A 15,682-nucleotide genomic window follows, 5' to 3' on the forward strand; every position below is an offset into this window, starting at 1 on the left:
AGCAAATATTTATTCCTCTTTTATATGGGTTTGGTCAAATTATCCGAATCCGGATAATCCGGATATCCGCTCCGTTTAGGACTCCGAATCCGTATCCGTATCCGGATCTTTTATGGATTTCCGAAAATTATCCGAATCCGTATCCGGGAATTATCCGAATCCGGATTATCCGGATTCGGATTATATCCGGATACGGAGCGGATATCCGCCGGATAATCCGGCTCCGTTTTCACCCCTAGACCCGATCCATTGACAGATAAATTCCATAATCTTTTACTCGTAGTTCTTTTCGCAAAATTTTTTTTTTCTTTAAATAATGCTAGTGTGTCCTTAATCTAAAAAAGGTAATTGATGACATTAACTCTAAAATTTATTAAATGAAACAGATTTTATTCATTAGATAATAATATTTCAATTTATAAATTTTTGAATTTTTTCTTTGTAAAGTCAAGTTGTAAAAATATAAAAGTGTACAAGTTATCTTGCAATTTTTTTCAATCTTTTTTTTTACCGTTAACTTTACACTAAATAAAATTTGAAATTAACAAATTTAGCATACATACAATTTGAATTTGTCCTTTGCAGCAATCGGAATAAAACCTTGGACTTTTGTTTTAGATTTTTTTTTTTTAGAAATTAAAAATTCAGATCTTCAGTAAAGGGATTTATATTTTTTTCGAGAAATAAATGAATGGTGCAGTTTTACTAAGGAAAGACTACTGAAATCGTACCAATAGTGTGGTTTCAGCAATTTTCTGACAAATATGTGGTCCAGAAATTTGCACCGACTAGAACTGTACTATTGATGTGGTTTCATCTATTTTTCTAAGAAAAATAAATAAATTCCTTTTTGTAAATTGAATTTATTAATTTCTAAAACATAAACAAATCCATATATATATTCTTATTGTATGAACAATACTAATATTCTCTTATGAGTTCTTTTTCCTCTAATTTCATTTATCTTACTTTCAAATCATATAATTTCAACATAAAACCAGAATATTTCTTTAATTACATCAGCAATCAACACAGCCGCCAAGGACGAATTTTTTTTATAAACCATAATTAAAAAAAAAATTTATGAAACTAACATGATTATTTTTTTTTTACAAAAAACATAAGAACTAAAATACCATTTCAGTTCGAATTCTTTTTTTTTTTTTTTTCCTTTCAGGACCGAAATGGCAATTCAGTCCAAGGCATTTTCATATTTTTTTAACATATTTTTTTTTCGAAATTTGTGAAAACGACTGGAACCGAAATGACATCTCAATTCTTATGGTTTTTGTAAAAAACAAAGCAATCAAGTTGGTTTGATAAAATCTATTTTTTTTATTTATGGTTTCTAAAAAAATTTGCAGAGAAAGCCATTTTGCACAGTATAAAATTTGTATCTACAAATTTAATTGATAAAAAAAAGTGACCAAATTATTTTGTCTATTATTGTAGGAAATTATATGTGCACTGCAAGTACATGTTTACAAATTACATTAATGAAACAACCAAATCCAATAACTGATGTGAAAGAGAAAACCATTTCATGATTTTGGACTCAAAAAGTTTCACATCTCAGTACAAAAAATTTCTAAAAGACAGCTGCATGTTGAAATTAAAATATTAAATACACATTCAAAGTACAGTGAAGAAAAACCAGAAACCAATTGATCTAGAGAAAAAAAGGGAAAAGGAAAAGAGTATCTAATCCTCCTCCGATTTGAACTCAATCGAAGCATCCTCAATTTCGTCTTCTTCATCTTGAAAGCTTAAGCTCAAAGTATGCAATTTGAACCCTGAAGATTGTAATGTATCTACCAATTGTGATGCCACTCCTGTTGCTTGTACTGATGTCACTTTTGTTAACTGAAGAAAAGTTGGTATGCATTAAACTAATGAGGTTTTGCAAATTCGGAATTTTCTCAAATTTTCAGTGTTCACTATACACTGAAAAATTTGCCTATTTCTGTCAAGGTCTTTATTATCATAAGATAAGAACCATCAAATTGTTATGATCTAAAACTAGTGACGTTTTTGGTTTTCTGGTTCATGATGTCAAACAACTTTGGTAAAAAAATGCGGAAATGTTACGGACAAGATAATCATTTTCTACAATAATTACTTGACCTTCATTGACACTTTCATGTTATTTGCATTGCCCAGGTATTTTATACACTATCTAAGATCAAATAAATGTTAGGAAATATTTGCTATACCAATATGGCATAATAGGGGGTGTACTTTGCATATTATCCTTAAACAGGTTAAATTCACAATGATTGCTGTACCAGAAATTGGTACTGGTACATAAAGGAATTTATCCCATGACATTGGTACTGGTATGTAAAGCCCTTGATACGCCAATTGGTACGGTTTCAGAAAAGAAATAGCGAGATAGATATTATTAATCTTACTACAATAGAAGCAACACCCTCTGCATTAGTGACCTCCAAATCAAAAATACCTTCCTGTCCCTACACCCCAAAAACAAAATAAAAAAGCTAAGATAACCAAAAATAGTGCAAAAAGAACTATTGCATTTGTTATTTTTTATTTTGTTTAATTGGTGTATACATCGGTTCAATTAAGGCAATCCAAGCATACTACACTAATATTGAATACTGGTTCATAGGGGTGTTCATTGGGTCCGGTTTAGTCGGTTTTGAACCGAACCGAATTAATTTGGACCAAATGGTTCGTTTTAATGGTTCGGTTCGGTTTGCTTTATGAAACTAAATTATAACTTTGGTTTAGTTCGGTTTGAAAATTTTCAAAACTGAAATAACCAAACCAACCAAACTTTTATATATTATGAATTTGGTCCGGACCATACCGGTTTATTTCATAATACCCAGTTTATTTCTTAATCAATTGCTTTAAATACTTCGGTTTATTTCTTAATATCCCACTTTATTTCTTAATACCCGGTTTATTTCTTAATATACTTCGGTTTATTATAAATCAATTGCTTTAAATAAAAAAAATTAATATATTTCGGTTTGAACCGAACAAACCGAAAAAAACCGAAATAAAACTTTGGTTTGGTTCGGTTGCAATGCTAAATTGGTTCTGTTCGGTCCTATTTTTGAAACCGAATTATAACTTTAGTTTGCCTAGTTCGGTTCAGTTTCAACCGAGCCGAACCGATGAACACCGCTACTGGTTCATTAGTAGGCTAAAAGCCTAAAAGACAAAAAATGAATAAAGTTTACACATATTAAGTGAAAAAAGGAATAATTAAAACTAACCTCTAATCTTTCTCTAACTTTAGGAACTGCGTCATCGCTCATTGCTCCTTCTGCCTACAAAGCACCACAAATCAGATTAAACTAAACACTAAGAAAAGAAGAAGGAGAAACAAAAATTTAGTGAAATTAACAAAAGGCGGTACCTTGAAGTACATTACAAGCACGTCAGAAGGAGAGATCGGTACGGAAACAGTATCTTCGCTCGGGTCTTGCGCAATCCCTTCTCCTCCTCCTTCCGAAACTAAACCAACTTCTTCCTCTGTCACAGCGTTCACGACCATTCGAGAAGCTTTGGTAGGCTTCGAGCTGTATCTGTGCGACAAAGAGACAGATCGGGGGAAGTGAAAAGAAGGGAAAGAGAGGGAGGGGGGAGGAGTAGTGGAATGAGTCGAGGTTCTAACGAGGTTGAAGAAGAGAGAAGAAGGGGAAGAGTAAGATATGGTCGCCATGGCTGGCTGTGTGAGAGCTTGAGACAAGAAGATAGGAGAGGAGATTTTGGAGGTTTTTTGTGCCTCCTTTTCTCATCCGTTTTTCGGATAATGCGGATGCGGATCCTTTCGGGTTTCCGATTTTACCTTTTGGAGTAATCCGTGCCCTACCCGCGGATTCCGTGTGACCCCAGGTACTTGAGGTGCAATTGAGAAAAATGGACCGTTCAGATTAATCCCATTCAGGTCAAACTCAATCCAGTGGCTGTTGAGGTTGTGGGGGCGCTGCTTTGAGATTCGTGCTAAGTGAAATGAACGGTCCAGATTCACCAATTGCACCTCATGTACATGGAGTGATATGGATTCCTACCCGCGAGGTTTTACTAATAATACAAGCTCCCTTCCCGGCAGTCTAACGGGTAATGGTTTTAACAGAGTGGTTTTGACGTCGTACAGCACACGAACTATGTTCTGATTATATAGTATGTGTGCTGCATGAAGTCAAAACTACTCTGTTAAAATCTTGACCTGTTACTAACTGTTCACTAAATATGATTATTGGTTAATCTAACTAAATATTTTTTCATTATGAATAAAATGAAATTTTTATAAAATTTACACTTGACAAATATTATACATGAATCACACTTAAATTTACGCATGATAGAAATCGAATTAACACGTGTCTTGCTGACGATTCATCTAAATAATGCACTGCTAGTGATTTGGCTCTTATTCGACAAAAATGAGAATAAGAATAATATTATTATTTGGTAATAAAAATACGTCATTGATCTAATAAAATTAATCACAAAAAATGACAACAAAATTCTGAAATTCTTGAAATATTTTGTACTAACACTCCTAACTACCATATTAGCTCCGAGCCACTCGTTGAATAAATATGTGTATTATTCAGTATATTTGAATTATTTATGAATTATATACATGAATTATTTTTTGGACAAAACAATTTCTTAGTAGATATTTGTTTTGTCTTATTGTGAAACTAAGATCTGCGATCTGAACTAAATGTATAATTTCAAATTATTTCTAAATTATATTAACATCATTTCTTAACCACAATTTTTTAAACCTACTAAATCTTTTCGGAATTATTGAGTTGACAATATTGTTGAGGCTTTATCGGACGATAAAACTCACTTCTCCGGTTCTGCACCGCAAAGAAATTTCTTTTTATAAAACTGGGGTGTCCATGATATGATACAAATCGCATGAAAACATTTTTATATTCGGACTCATTTAAAACTTATTTATATTCTATATTTATTTAAACTCTAACATTATCCGTTAATGTTAGTAGATAATGAACAAACAATGAATAATTATTGAATGAATTGAGAACTTATATAATCTAATTTAAAAAATATAGTAAAAATATTATTCATTTAAATAACAATCTTTTTTATATTTATATCCACTTTATACATATTATATTACATGACATGGGTATTACGGCCCAAAGTTAGAGTAAACAAATAGCAACGGAAAAAAGGCCCACATGGTCTCCTCAGTCCTCACCCGTTGGACAATGAATTCGATCTCTAAAGTAACTCAATTTTTTTCTTTAGATCTTCACCGTCTGATCTATTCTGGCACGAATATTAATGGCCTAGTGTATTTCACTACGGTCGGATTGTCTGTAATTATGATCGGACGGTCCAATTTAATCTCAAAATTTGAGTTACTTTAGGGAAAATGAACCTTGGACACTGCACTCTGATCACTGATCTTTTGGAATTCGTATTCTCTGAGTTAACTCAAATTTTGTGTTAAGATCTGCACCATAAGATTTAAATCCGCACTAATATTAAAGGGCCTAGTGCCGTATAGGCACACGCCGGATTGGCCTGAATTCTGATCACACAGCTGAAAACATTAACTCAAACAGTACGTTAATGCAGAGTATATGTATTCGATATTTTGAATGAGATTTTTCAATCCGATCGCTACATCCCCTCAGGTTACCTGATTGAGTAGAATTGAATCGAACGGTCTGAAAATGGATTGGCACACATCTCAAAGCACAAAGAATGCCCCCTCTGTCATCCCGAATCCCGACCGGCTGAGAGTAATTCTGAACTGTCCATTTCAATTGTGTTGAGTCAGGTACCTGGGAGGATACGGATCCCCGATTTTTGATCCGACAGCCTCTTTACATGACAGAGTTTTTGTGATATCTGCTAAAAATCTGGAGCAATGCTCTCACTGAGAGCAGTGGCCATGCCGAAGCTCCCAGTCTCACTAGCTTCCTATCTAAGCGCAGCTCTACTGCCACCGTGTCGCCGCGCGGTAACTTGCGCAAGAACCAGCGGAGGTGCATCCCTTTCTCGCTCTCTTTCCACGCGGTCTCTTCTCAAGAGCCGCCGTTTCGAGAAGGAATGCTCCAGAGCAGCTGCTAGAAAGAGCGCCGCTGCTCCTCTCAAATCTGCCATTGCAGATGTCGTTGTCACACAACTCGGTCCTTCCAATGACTGGTACCAGTTTGTGTTTAGTAGAAACCACTGATTCAATTTGTGTTTGGGTCATGCAATTAGCTTTGAATTACTGTATTCTGCAACTTTTTGAAGTCTGGTGTCTCTGCAGGTATCCAGATTATGATAGATTGATGCCGTGCCCTTCTGAAAATATGGCTCCGAGGGTTGAGCATATGGTTGCCAAGAAAGAAGGAAATGTTGTTGATGTTATCAGTAAATCTCTGAATCTCCCTCCCTTGTAAGTACATGATACCACTCTTCACTTTCGGTGTTCCCTATTAAGTCACTGTATTTGGTTGAACATACCTCCAAGTTATAAAGTATTCAGAAAGGACTTATACTAAGCCTGATCAGGTCTGAACAACCTAGCACAAGTTGATTTTCAAGACTTGGACTCATTTGTTTAAAAAATAAATCATAAAAATTGGTAGGTTTTGGAGACTTTTCAGATATATATTAGGCTAATTGGAAGTTCAGACCTTTTTGTACAAAATAACTACAATCGAGTTTCTTTTGGGCTTTAATTGGGTTAGGCCATTTCGGGTCAAGTCACGCTTGCTAGTCCAAAGCACTGTATGATTGCTTATGAGGTTTCCTTTGGGGGTAGTAATTGAGTTGTTCTATGTTTCAAGGTATGTTGTAGATCTTATACATTTCGGAGCTGTATATTATGCCTTGGTTTGCCCACAGCCTCCTCCAACTGCAACACCTGAAGAAGTTCGCCTATTTAAAGAGGTAACAGACCCTGCAGTATTGAAGAAAAGATCATCTATTAAAGGAAAAACTGTCAGAGAAGCACAGAAGACATTTAAAGTAACTGATCCAAGCCAATTTCTCGAAGAAGGCACGTATTTGAGGGTCCATTGTCACCCAAAACGCTTCCCACGGTATGAAAATGAATTATTCATAAAGGTTCAAGTCAGTGAACTTGCCAATTTTAATACATAGACCTGGCCCACCAGTTGACAAGAAGTACATAGCGGACCCATGAATCTGATGGATCAATCTAACTTGGGGTCAGATTGTGGTGCTTAACTATTGAGTTTCACATTCACCTGATGTTAACTGGATTGGGCATTGGAGTAACTAAAATCATGTGAACTAAACTGCAAAAGTACTAAATGGGTTGGTAGTGATCCATAAGCTGGAACTGACCGGAGATTTTGGTTGAAATTGATCAGTTCAAATTGACACCCCTACTTAAACCGTCTTGAGAAGTTATAGTGATAAATTGAAAAATTAAGTTCTCTTGGCTATTTTTTATTGTGCACCTTCCTTGTTTTAATGTCTTTTACCATTTTACCAGGTGCTATGAAGTAGACTGGAAGAGCAGAGTAGTAGATATAACTGATTCGTATGTGGTCCTTGACAAACCGGCCGGAACCTCAGTATGCATCTCTTTTATTTACTTTGATCAATATGCTCTGGTTTTATTAGATAAAAGTTTGTAGTTCTAATTATTTGTATTCTACCAGTGAGACAGGTAATTGTTTGCTCTTTTTTTGCGTGATTTTTTTTTTTTTTCCTTTTTGTTTGATTTTTCTTTATTTAATCTTAATTGAGGAAACAAGCTGGTTAATACAAGTTTGTCTCCGTTTTCATCTTTTTTCCAGAGCTTCTAATTCTCTCTGTTTTTTTTTTTTTTTGTTCATGTTTTAAAGTCTTTTATTCTTACTCGTATAATTGAACTTGTTTGTTCAATTTCAGGTGGGAGGCACAACAGATAACATTGAAGAATGCTGTGCGACATTTGCTTCTCGTGCCTTGGGTTTTGAAGCCCCATTAATAACTACGCACCAAATAGACAACTGCACTGAAGGCTGGTTTGTTTTCCATTTTTCCTTGTTTCCTTTCTTGATTCCTTACTTTTAATCTTTACAGGTGATTTAACTTGTTGAATTTTGGTATCATTTCTGCAGTGTCGTATTTTCCAGAACAAAAGAATTTTGTTCCTATTTCCATGGATTGATGAGGGTATGCCATTACAATTAGTTATTGCATCATTTTTTGTCAATAATGATTTTAGCACCAGAGAATCCTGTTTTGAATTTACATTTTATAATACAGGAAAAACAAATTAAAAAGCTTTACCTTGCCCTTGCCTCTGCTCCCGTGTCAACTGGAATTATCTCGCATTACATGCGTCCGGTTAACGTTGCCCCAAGATTAGTTTGTGAAGGTTACTACTAGGATCTTTGCTTCTTTTTCTCCCTTCCTATTATTCTTTGCATGGATTGATGGGCTTGTCTATGTTGTTTAACATATATCCCCTAAACCATTTAGGTTTACATTATGCCAGAGGTATCATTTTACAAACTTTTCGGTATCTACTTATTAGCATGTGGTAAAACTGTTTTCCTATTGAGTAACAAAAACTGTCCCAAAAGGCCTATACAATGACATGGTTAAAAGAGACAATTTAATGAATCCAGATGGAACAAAAAAGAACAAGAGTAAACCTAAACAACTGCAGGCTCTTTTCTGTACCAGCCAGACTCAATATGGAACTTAGTTCTAATAATTCATAAATGACTTTGTACCATAGTTTAATTTGAACCTTATCACATGTGCCGTCTCATGTTCATTGTGTAATGTCCTTTTTCTCTTCTACTGAGGAATGATATTGTGACCTGTGTAAACAGAAAAACAGGAAAGATGGCATTTGTGCCAGTTGGAAGTACTGGAGTGTAACGAGGTGCCATGGCCAAGTGCTAATATAAGAGAAGCTTATGGCATTGACGATTGTGGATGGCCCTTAAAAAAATATGCTTATGAGTGTAAAGTTAACCTCTTGACCGGAAAAACCCATCAGGTATTATTGTATGTCTATCATTCCTTGTCTTATTTTTATGTTTAAGAGTGAGGCTATGGTACTTTGCAAAGCTCGGAATGGTCCATGCTATGGATCAATATCTCCATTTAAAAAGTTTAAACATTTGATCCGACTGTTCAAATGATCTCCATATAAAAATGTATTTGGAGACCAATTTATTTATATTTTTTAGAATTTTTTTATTTTTTTTTAGATAGGTAGGAAATCACCAGATCTAAAATTTTTGAACCATCTGAAAGTAAAAAAATCTACAAAAAAAAAATGTAAAATTTGGCCTCCAAGTATATATTCATATAGAGATCATGTTGAGCAATCCGGATCGACTATTTAGACATTGAAAACTAAGATATGGATCCATAGCACGGACCGATCCATGCTTTGCAAAGTACCATAGCCTCACTCTTCTATGGTTAATATAGGTACATGCGCATAAGTATTGCATGTTGTTGTTTCCCAACCCGACTGGTACAGAAGCCTCAAATAGGCTCTCAAAAGTAGGAGGAAATTATATAAGCCAAATAGAAAACTCAACAGTGCCCTAATTCATTTTAGAATTCCGGAGGTACAATAACAAAAAAAAAAAAAGAAGGGCAAAAATTTTATACTTTGTTTTGCTGTGCTATACAATCCCGTCCATACTCAAATCCTAAATATTGGGTTCAAATTTAATGATTAAATCAAAAGCACTTGTTTCAGATCAGGGCACAGTTTGCTGCTATAGGTGCACCAATTATAGGAGATGCAATGTACATGCCGGCAGCCGCCGCTGAGTTGGCCAACCCTGCCATCAACCCTTTTGGCAGATGGAGAGGGCAGCATGACGGCGGTGTTGCTGACGACGAAGCAATTGAAGCGTGGATTGCAACTCACGGGAAGGAACCAAACTTGGCAATCGGCCTCAAAGCTTCACACATCTCATGGGGTGATGGCGAGTTCTCTTACAAGGCTGGAGCCCCATGGTGGCGGCAGGAATCAGATAGTGTGTAAGTTGTGAATTACCGAAACATATTTTAATTGTGATCTAGATTTACATGCGGAACAGGTTGCTACATTGCCTTGGAAGAGAAGACAAGTCAGATTTTTTTTTTTTTTTTTTACAAATTTTAATGTAATACAAGGTAGAATAGTGTTTTTCTTTTAAATAAGGATATAGAATCTCCTAACATATATATCCATTGGTCATGCGTTTACGGGTCTAAAGAGACTATAGAGTTATATAAAGCTAGAATCAAGGTGATCTGTCACATATGTCATGATGTCTGGCATTGCATGCTCACATCTGAGCCTAGTGTTAGAGAGCTTGGGTGTACTGTAATCTGAATTTTGGATAGCTGAGATTTTTTCTTTTTTGTTCTGTTGATGATATTAATTTGGCAAAAGGTTAACTAAACCTTTGTAGTTGTGGTCACTTTCCATTCTTCTTTTGTTACAAATTTCTTATGTGCTGTGGAACTATAATCAAAGCTAAATGAAGAATCTCCTCGGTTATGACTTGTGATTGTCAAGTTCTACAATCTGTATCTCTTATAGAGTAATGCATGCATGTCAAAATTATTCATGCGATTCTCCTAATGTCACTGTAGCTCATGTTTTTCTAGTAATACTCAAGCTATTTAACTTCTAGAAGATACCCCAACTGGTAATCTATAAATGAAAGTTAACTTTGCTGTCACATTAAACAATTTCCCAGATAGATGTTTATAGAGAAGGGATATTGGAGGATCTTTTACAGTTCAGTCCTTATATAATGAGTATATTGTATAAGAATAATTTTAACAAGAGATGTGCTTAGACCTAGCTGATGGCAGGATGGTAAACAAACCAGAATTATTCTCTTCTTTTTCTGAAAATCTTGACAGCAACTGTCAAGTATAATTTTTCATAACCAGAACTATTCTCAATGTATGAATATTGTAAACAATTTTATTGGTTTATCCAGACACTACTCATGCACCTTGTTTGTTTTTGGCATAACTTGCGGAATAAGTACTTTATTATATATTTATGCTGCCAAATAAGAATAAAGGTTAAGATCTGGAAACTCATTCACTGTTGATTATAACCAAATATATTTCACACTCAGATATCTAAATTGACATGCATAAGAAAGAAAAATGTACCCTCCACATACCCATTACATGAGAAAACAAAACTGAACCACACAAACATTACTCTCATATATTTCTCAAAAATGTAGAAATTCAAGGAAAAATCAAATAAAAAAATAAGCTCCCGGCGAGGATTGAACTCGCGACCTTTTGCTTACTAAGCAAACGCAACAACCACTGTGCTACGGGAGCATCGACATTTGTAAAGACTACACACCCCTTAATTGGTACTAGCTGAAACATCTCTTTCAATTTCCAGGAAATTAGATTTGGAGGTATTATCTATTATCAACAGCCTGTGGCCCAAAAGAGGATTGAGCATGGTGGATGACCCCCACAGATGCTACTTGTTTGTCCTTTTGTTTATATATATATATTCATTTGGCATGGGTTTATGGATATTCTAAGATACTTAGTTATAGAAAACTAGAATCAAAATGATATGTTGCATATGTCAGATGTCTGGCATTGCATGCTCTGAACTAGGCCTGGTTTTAGAGAGCTCAGGTGTACTGTAATCTGAACATTGGATAGCTCTGAGATTCATTCTTTTCATTTGTTCATTTTGATTTGATACCAATTTGGCAAAATGTTAACTAAACATTTCTACTTGCAGTAGCTTTTCATTTTACTCTGTTATATATTCCATATGTGCATTGGGACTTTAATCAAGGCTAATTGTAAAAAAAAGTTTGTCAAATTTGGTGTTCATATTGTAATTGATTGAGAGTCGCTTAAAATGTAAATCATGATCACAATTTAGATTCCATTTTGTTGAGATAAGGAATGGTTATGTTCGGTCCTTTTGTTAACGCCCCAGTTGGAGTCGGTTTTTGCACCCACAGTGTTTCACACTCACAAATTTATGTTTGTTTGAAGTTTGAATCAGCATCAAAGTGTGCTTGTAAATGTATCAACTTCTGAACGATTGGAAATGGATGTTGTTTTAATAGGAGATCGAACTGAAGTAAAGAAAAGGAAAACAGAGAAAAGATTAATTGAAGAACCAAAGCTGTTACACAACACATGAATTATTTCAGTATGAATAATTTACACAATTTATTTGTTTCTTTCAAGATAGCCACTTCTTGAAAGATTAAGATCTTTCATTGTATGAGAACCAATTCATTTTTGAATAGTGAATACAACCAAATATATTTCACATGGAGAGACAGATTGTATATGTGCTTCTTGATTATTTAATATATCATGGAAGAAACAAAACTGAACCTCACAAGCATTATCTCATATGCATGTCTCCAAAATGTGGAAAACCAAGAAAAAAGTTTGAAAAAAATTAGCTCCCGGCGAGGATTGAACTCGCAACCTTTTGCTTACTAAGCAAACGCAACAACCACTGTGCTACAGGAGCAACCACATTAACTGATACTAACTGAAACATCTCTTTCAATTACCAGAAAATTGGATTTGGAGGTATTATCAACAACCTGTGGTCATAGAAAATTGAGATTGGAGGGGCTGAAAATTATAGTATAGTGTAATTTTATTTTATAAGAAGGCAGAAAAATATTAATGAATACAAAAAAACACAAACTTTCAATTTATAAAGAGAGATTAGCCCTTGCATGTGGCTCAAAAGATATGAACTCTGTTCTGACATTTCACAACAATTTCTTTGTCATTGAGCGTGGCGGATGGCCTCTACTGAAGTATATGTTTACAAGTGTAAAATAAACCTCTTGACTGGAAAAACCCATCTGGTAATATTGTACTTAATGGATTCACTGAAACATATTTGAACTATGATCAAGATTTAGCAATCCCAGCTGTATTGTTAATAGAATATGAAACATGGGGAAAGGATTGCTACATTGGTGAAAAAATATTTGCATAATAATGAAGCAGAGTCAGAATTTGTGTGTTTACATTTCAAATTTTTGTGTAATACAAGGTATAATAGGCTAGCCTTTTTGTCTTTTTATTTTTCTTTGAACAAAATAATATTGAAGATCTTAAAATAAATGTTTATTTGTCAGATGTCTGGCATTACATACTCAGAACTGTGCCTGGTGTTAGAAATCTGAATGTTAGAATGCTCTGAGATTCATTCTTTTCATTTGTTCAGTTAATTTGATATCAATTTGGAAAAAGATTAACTCAACCTTTTTAGTTACAGTCACTTTATTTTTCATTTGTTACATATTCAATATGTGCTGTGAAACTTTATTCAGGGCTAAAATGAAACAAGATTCTTGGTTATGACTTGTGAATGTCAAATTCCATGATCTGAAGCCTCTTATCGTCTCTCGAATAATGCATGCAGATAAAAAATATTTATTTTGTAAACGAACGATAGGGATTCGCCTAAGATGAAAATCTCGACCATAATTTGGAAAGAAGGATGGCAACGAGCCAATGAGTGCAAATTTTGTTCCTAGATTTTTGTAGTTTTGTTGGTTTTAATGGATTTGAAGTGTGCTTATATCTTCTCTCCTTTTGTTGGTTTTTATTCCTCCTCTTGATCGTCATATTGGATCTGCATTTGGTATCATTATTGATTACTATCAATCATAACACGTCATCTAAACCGTCCGATTCGTATGGGATGCATCATACACTCATATTCCTTGGTGATACTTCAGAACAAAGTTCTTAATATCTAGCGATTTGAATTGAGATCATTAGAAATGTGCAAGGTTGTCAACCTTGCAGTCTCATTTCATTTATTCCATCCTTAAAGAAAAAGAAAAAGAGTTACACAACACACGAACTATTTTCTATGTATGAATATTTTACACAATTTATTTGATTTATCCAGCCATTACTCAAAAGATTAAGATCTGCCATTGTATGAGAAACTCATTCACTTTATAATACAACCAAATATATTTCACATGGAGAGACAGATTGTATATATACTTCTTAGTTATTTAATATATCATGGGTTCAGAAAACAAAAATGAACCGCACAAACATTATCTCATATATATCTCTCCAAAATGTGGAAAACCAAGAAAAAGTTTGAAAAAAAAGAGCTCCCGGCGAGGATTGAACTCGCGACCTTTTGCTTACTAAGCAAACGCAACAACCACTGTGCTACGGGAGCACCCACATTTGTAAAGACTACACACACCTTAACTGATACTAACTGAAACATCTCTTTCAATTTCCAGCAAATTGTATTTGGATGTATTATCAACAGCCTGTGGCCAGGAGCAAAACAAGAAAATTGAGATTGAAGGGGCTGAAAAATATAGTGCAATGTAATTTCATTTTATAAAGGGGGTTGAAAAGTATTAATGCATACAAAAATTAACCCCCTTTTCCCCTCACTACCATCAAGTGAGTATCGTATACAGTACCGGACCGCGCAAAATATTCTCAGCCAAGCCAAAATCATTTTGGAGCCTATTTTGAATATGAGAGTCTGCTTTGAGATTCGTACCAGAATAAAACAGACAACTCAGATCTCATTCTCCATATTCTGGTACTGTGTTGGATATGAATTCACTACCATCTGTCCCTGCCTGTGGCCCAAAATAGATGAACTTTGTTCTGACATTTCATAACAATTTCTCTGGCATTGAGTGTGGTGGATAATTTTACAAGTGTAAAGGAAACCTCTTGACTGGAAAACCCCATCTGGTAGTATTGTACATTATGGATTCACTGAAACATATTTAACTGTGATCAAGATCTAGCAATCCCAGCTGTGTTGTTAATAGAATATGAAACATTGGGGAAGGATTGCTACATTGGTGACAAAAAAAATTGCCTTAGAAGAGAAAGTGAGCTAGAATTTTTGTGTTTTCTATTCAAATTTTTGTGTGGCACAAGGTATAATAATTTTTTATGTGACACAAGGTATAATAGGCTATCCTTTTGACTTCTTTTTTTCTTTGAACAAAATAAGGATATTGAAGATCCTAAAATATATGTTTATTTAGTATGTGTTTATGGTTATTATAAAGAGACTAAGGGTTATATAAACTCTAATCAAGGTTATCTGTTGCATATCATATATCTGGCATTACATACTCAAAAGTCAAAACTGAGCCTGCTGTTAGTAACATAAATGTCGCATACTCTAAGATTCATTCTTTCCATTTGTTCAGTTAATTTGATATCAATTTGGCAAAATGTTAACTAAACCTTTATAGTTGCAGTCACTTCCATTTTTCATCTGTAAAACTTTTATCAGGGCTAATATGAAACAATATTCTTGGTTATGAATTCTGGAAGTCAAGTTCAATAAAAACAACCAAATATGCCATTGTATGAGAAACTCATTCACTGTTGAATACAACCAAATATATTTCACATGGAGAGACAGATTGTATATATGCTTCTTAGTTATTTAATATATCATGGAGTAAGAAACAAAACTTAACCACACAAACATTATCTCATATCTCTCTCTCCAAAATGTAGAAAACCAATAATAAGATTGAAAAAAAAAAGAAGCTCCCGGCGAGGATTGAACTCGCGACCTTTTGCTTACTAAGCAAACGCAACAACCACTGTGCTACGGGAGCACACACATTTGTAAAGACTACACACCCCTTAACTGATACTAACTGAAACATCTCTTTCAATTTCCAGCAAATTG

General features: G+C 34.5%; 2 protein-coding genes and 4 non-coding genes across 6 annotated transcripts; 1 reads left to right on the forward strand and 5 right to left on the reverse strand.

Annotated features, from left to right (window-relative positions):
• Positions 1-1,519: 1,519 nt before the first annotated feature.
• Positions 1,520-3,756, reverse strand: LOC144548006 (Heavy metal transport/detoxification superfamily protein). Its single transcript, XM_078296696.1, has 4 exons — positions 3,389-3,756; positions 3,246-3,299; positions 2,412-2,471; positions 1,520-1,863 (listed from the first exon to the last, which is right to left on the reverse strand). Exons 1-4 carry the CDS (start codon positions 3,692-3,694, stop codon positions 1,702-1,704), a joined length of 582 nt encoding a protein of 193 aa, XP_078152822.1. The 5' UTR covers positions 3,695-3,756; the 3' UTR covers positions 1,520-1,701.
• A 2,127-nt stretch (positions 3,757-5,883) lies between these two features.
• LOC144548038 (Pseudouridine synthase family protein) lies at positions 5,884-10,396 on the forward strand. The gene is made up of 9 exons (XM_078296722.1): positions 5,884-6,171; positions 6,281-6,409; positions 6,804-7,058; positions 7,478-7,559; positions 7,879-7,994; positions 8,091-8,145; positions 8,239-8,350; positions 8,814-8,983; positions 9,701-10,396. The coding sequence occupies exons 1-9, from the start codon at positions 5,894-5,896 to the stop codon at positions 9,989-9,991; spliced, it is 1,488 nt and encodes a 495-aa protein (XP_078152848.1). The 5' UTR covers positions 5,884-5,893; the 3' UTR covers positions 9,992-10,396.
• Positions 10,397-11,231: 835 nt separating this feature from the next.
• On the reverse strand, positions 11,232-11,304 carry TRNAT-AGU (transfer RNA threonine (anticodon AGU)). The gene has a single exon. It is a non-coding gene; the product is annotated as a tRNA-Thr (tRNA).
• A 1,107-nt stretch (positions 11,305-12,411) lies between these two features.
• TRNAT-AGU (transfer RNA threonine (anticodon AGU)) lies at positions 12,412-12,484 on the reverse strand. The gene has a single exon. It is a non-coding gene; the product is annotated as a tRNA-Thr (tRNA).
• A 1,622-nt stretch (positions 12,485-14,106) lies between these two features.
• Positions 14,107-14,179, reverse strand: TRNAT-AGU (transfer RNA threonine (anticodon AGU)). Its single transcript has one exon. It is a non-coding gene; the product is annotated as a tRNA-Thr (tRNA).
• A 1,356-nt stretch (positions 14,180-15,535) lies between these two features.
• Positions 15,536-15,608, reverse strand: TRNAT-AGU (transfer RNA threonine (anticodon AGU)). Its single transcript has one exon. It is a non-coding gene; the product is annotated as a tRNA-Thr (tRNA).
• Between the last annotated feature and the right edge of the window lie 74 nt (positions 15,609-15,682).

The sequence above is a fragment of the Carex rostrata genome, chromosome 32 (assembly GCF_964058835.1).
Source record: "Carex rostrata chromosome 32, lpCarRost1.2, whole genome shotgun sequence".
Taxonomy (NCBI): domain Eukaryota; kingdom Viridiplantae; phylum Streptophyta; class Magnoliopsida; order Poales; family Cyperaceae; genus Carex; species Carex rostrata.

What these genes read in the sequence shown, in the direction of transcription:
- LOC144548006 (XM_078296696.1), bottom strand. Translation starts at nt 3,694, where the DNA reads ATGGCGACCATATCTTACTCTTCCCCTTCTTCTCTCTTCTTCAACCTC. An exon ending in TGCTTGTAATGTACTTCAAG is followed by an intron (nt 3,300 to 3,388) that starts GTACCGCCTTTT and finishes GGTGCTTTGTAG; the next exon opens with GCAGAAGGAGCAATGAGCGA. An exon ending in AGGGTGTTGCTTCTATTGTA is followed by an intron (nt 1,864 to 2,411) that starts GTAAGATTAATA and finishes ACTTTTCTTCAG; the next exon opens with TTAACAAAAGTGACATCAGT.
- LOC144548038 (XM_078296722.1), top strand. Translation starts at nt 5,894, where the DNA reads ATGCTCTCACTGAGAGCAGTGGCCATGCCGAAGCTCCCAGTCTCACTA. An exon ending in ACAAACCGGCCGGAACCTCA is followed by an intron (nt 7,560 to 7,878) that starts GTATGCATCTCT and finishes GTTCAATTTCAG; the next exon opens with GTGGGAGGCACAACAGATAA. An exon ending in TGACCGGAAAAACCCATCAG is followed by an intron (nt 8,984 to 9,700) that starts GTATTATTGTAT and finishes CACTTGTTTCAG; the next exon opens with ATCAGGGCACAGTTTGCTGC.